The 4115-nt window shown below is 33.9% G+C and overlaps 1 protein-coding gene across 2 annotated transcripts in view; it reads left to right on the forward strand.

The window, feature by feature from the left end:
* LOC117167983 (serine protease persephone-like) overlaps positions 1-2648 on the forward strand; it is a 105035-nt gene extending 102387 nt beyond the window's left edge. For both annotated transcript variants that reach the window (XM_033353267.1, XM_033353268.1), the window contains exon 6: positions 2175-2648. In XM_033353267.1, coding sequence (XP_033209158.1) covers positions 2175-2493 — 319 coding nt within the window. In that variant the 3' untranslated portion in view covers positions 2494-2648. The remainder of the gene's footprint in view (positions 1-2174) is intronic.
* Positions 2649-4115: the final 1467 nt, after the last annotated feature.

Raw genomic sequence — 4115 nt, forward strand, 5'->3', positions numbered from 1 at the left:
TTGATGTACGACCACGCTTAAATTCATTTACCCAGTTATAAACCGTTGCTAAGGCAGGGGCAGATGTGCCATGAACTGAGTCCAATTCATTTTTTATCTCCTGATTATAGTAGATTATAGTCAAGTCTCCTGATTATAGTGCTTACATACATATTAATAAAAAGATGGGGGATAATTGAGGAATCAAATTACAATAAATAGTATACGATGATAAAAAAGAAAGACGTAAGTATTTAGAAAAAGGATGGGGAGAGAGAGAGTGCAGACCAGAATAGCAAGATTTAGTTAAGGAAACAAGGGAAGGGAGGGGATGTATTCGGAAAAAGAAAAGAACAAAAAGTGTAGAACATGTGAGTGGGAGGAGGAAGCATGGGAGAATGTATGGGAGGAATGTAGCAGAATAGAGATAAACGTAGCTGGCAAAAGATTATGGTCTAGATTCTACGGGAGGATGGATTAGGGGGAGAATAAATGAAGGAGTTGGAGGGCGCTAGAGGAGCGAATGAGAAAGAATGAGAGAATGCATGTGAAAAAAATGGCAAATTGGAGGTACAAGAAAAGTTAAAGAAAGAGGAAATGGAAGTTGCTTAGATTAAACGAAAAGATTGTAAGTGATGGTTATGTCATAGCATACGTAGACTAAGATGCGTTCTCGTTCTCATTTGCTATCTCTCTCTCTCTTTCTCGCTTGCACTGTCGCTTTAGATCGCTCGCTCACTCGTTCGCTAACGCATCCTAAATTGCGCTATCACAGAAAATAGAAATAAGGATCTAGATATAAGATTTTATATGAATAGCTGTAAATAATTTTAAATGTAGTAAGGATAAGATTGTATCAAAAAAATATGTAGGCGAAAAGTTTTGTAAGGAATGGAAGTCATGTAATTTCTTAGGGGACACATTATGAAGAAAGAAGACAGGTCTTAATTTCACAATTCTAATTTGAAAAGTGTGCAGTTTTAAATTGTTCAACTAAAAAATTTTCTGATATTTAAGATTTAATTTTCAAACTTTTTTTTGTAATATATGTAGTTTTTTCTGAATTAAGAGGTTTCCACTTTGACTTATTAAGTTTGCAGTGTAGTTTCAATTACTACAAACTAAAACATTTTAAGTTTTAAAAATTTAATTTTTCTAATTTTAATCATCTAAAGAAAGTTTTAATAACTAGAAACAAAACGCGAAATGGCAGGGAAGTTTTCTATTGCATTTTGGCGACCACTCTGCACTACAAACATGAATAAATAAAATATGTCTTGCATTGTATTTGTATATGATCATTTACATTAAAAATTATTAAGAAATCTTTCATTGCGATTTTGGATAGTGCGCATCCGTGTAGCAATAATTACACCAAACTCTCGCTATCAGTCAAATGTCGGGATTAGCCTTCAAATGTCCTTGTACTGATTTTGGGGGGATATAAACGTAAACAGTGAGAGCCGCCTGACTGGTTTCCGCAACCACTCTCGCCCTACTCCCCTGAGGAACATCGTAAGGCAGCAGTTCTTGGAAGGCCGAGAACGGGGTGACTGTAAGCAAAAGTTTGGTGTACTAATTGAATAAGTATACACTGGAACCTAGAATTAGTTACCTCGAATTTGCTAATTCCTAGAAATTATGACCTGAAGTTTAGTGGGCCGAGATAGAGACTTGATCAACTAGGCGTGAAACACCAGCAGCGATGCGACAATAAAGATGCAGTACGCGATATTCACACGCATATATTGCTTTGCATTATGTGTTTCAATTAAAATTAATTACACGGCCCTATCTGTCTATATTTGGATTCCCCGGAAATAGCTTGAATATAACTTAGGTCATATTCTCGAAACCACAGTTTAATGGAGATTCCAGTTTATTTTTACTAATTGTCAGTAACTGTATAGTGACTAAAGTTTTCCAAATAGTTTCGGCAAAAAATATTGTGAAACAATGAAATCGTCACTTGACCCCTCTCACTTCCACCATATTTAAGGAACTGCTTCCACCTCTAAAAATGAGAGATATGAGATATAGGAGATATCTCTTACTTAATTATTATTTTACCTATATTTGTAAAAAATCAGAAACCAAGTTTACTTTTAAAAAGCATCTTTTTACCACCCTACTGTGTATCTAAGACACTTCTTGTAACAAAAATGAAAATCATTAATTGCAGATGTTTTTTTCAGTCTTGTGAGCAGATTTGCATGTGATAACATGTACACTAATGTTAGAAAACTTCCTCATGGAATAGATGACACTATGCTTTGTGGCAGGGATGCCAACGTGACGAGGCGATCAGACGCCTGCCAAGGTGACAGCGGAGGTCCACTATTATTGAGAAAGGAAAATACTCAATCTCTTGTCGGTGTAACTTCATTCGGATCAAGTTGTGGCAGCAGTGTGCCAGGTGTATATATGTCCGTGTATCCTTTCCTAGATTGGATAGAAGCTCAAGTCTGGGGCGATGAACAGGTGTTCGTCTATCCCGGTCAACTCACTTCCTAATAGACTGATTATTAAATTAATAATTGTATGCAAAACCTTGAAATCGTAAGAAATATGTAACTTTCTCGTGCATCGCACCTCGATTTGAGAAATGAGGAACCTTAGAGTCGTTATGAAAATATATATCGACAATTGCCTGACATACTAAGAAAAAATCAAAATGGCATTCATATTTTAGGGATCATCCATAAACTACGTTAAGAATTTTGGGTAATTTTTGTTTTTAATTTTTTTGTGTGTTTCTAGCGAGTCAAATTTCCATATGCCTATATTCTCTACGTGACCGTGTGGTGAATTACAAACTTCGGTAATAAGTCAACAATTAAAATAAAAAAGTGATTTTCAGAATAAGTGTTGAAATGTACCTAATTAAATTTTATATGACATTTAATCCGGGTATTATTGTATTTTTAAACTAAGAAAGGTAAAGGTTTAACCAAAAATGGAATAGTTAAACTTTTAATTTAAAAAAATTTATTAATACAAAAAGGAATTTTATACAAAATACTTAATTTTCTTTAATAACTAATTGAACTTTTAATACAGAATGACAAATTTTCTGTACAAAACAGTTGAATTCTTAATTAAAAAATATGACATTTTGATAAAAAAGTTAATTATATACAAAAAAGACGAATTTCCAATCAAACCCTGGTGGACCGCAGGAACCGAATGGAGCCTCTACAAAGTACCCGTAAAGCCCCCATTAGATCCCTATTTGGTTCCTTTTTAAAAAATTTAAAAAAACAGCATGATCAACTTTTAAACTGTTGAAATTCGGGTTATACTTTAAAATTTGCATTAGAAACTCACGGAGTAATCGCAATACTTCTTCTTGCAGCGTTAAAAATTTTAAAAAATGTCATTAACTTCTGTTGAAGGTAACTTCAAGCGCATCCATAATAGCTCAAGTAGTATGTTGCGCGCGAAGTTTAAAAATAAAATTCTCTCTCACTTGCATCGCAGCGTTGTTGTCTGAGGTTTCCACTTCGTGGCGCATCCAGACAATATTCTTAAAGTTACCGACGGAACGCTTATTAACTGCTACTAAAAGAAGATACATTTGAAGTCGCCTTCCGCTCATGTAAATGACGGGTATTTTATTTTAAAAGTTTTTAACGCTGCAAGAAAAAGTATTGCGATTACTCTGTGAGTTTCTAATGCAAATTTTAACGTAGAATCCGAATTTCAACACTTTAAAATTGATTTTGCTATTTTTTTGAGGTTTTTAAAAAGGAACCAAATGGGGTCTTTACGGGTACTTTGTAGAGGCTCCATTCGGTTTCTTCGGTCCGCCAGGGTTAATACACGAACTCGCAACCCAAACGTTGAATTTCCAACCGAAGAGATGAATTTTTAACTAAAATTTTGAATCGTCATCCAATAAATGTATTTTTAAGCAAGACCTTCAACTTTAAAACCTAGCTGTTATACCTTTAACCAAAAAGATGAATTTTTCAACAAAAAGATTAATTTACTACCAAAAAGACACCAATTTTTAATCAAATTCAAGAATTCTCAACCAAAAAGTTGAATGTTTTACTAAAAAAGATGAATTTTTAAACAAAAAGATTACATTTATTATTATTACACTATTAAGCAATTTTCCCTTCGGAGTAAGC

The sequence above is a fragment of the Belonocnema kinseyi genome, chromosome 2 (assembly GCF_010883055.1).
Source record: "Belonocnema kinseyi isolate 2016_QV_RU_SX_M_011 chromosome 2, B_treatae_v1, whole genome shotgun sequence".
Taxonomy (NCBI): Eukaryota; Metazoa; Arthropoda; class Insecta; order Hymenoptera; family Cynipidae; genus Belonocnema; species Belonocnema kinseyi.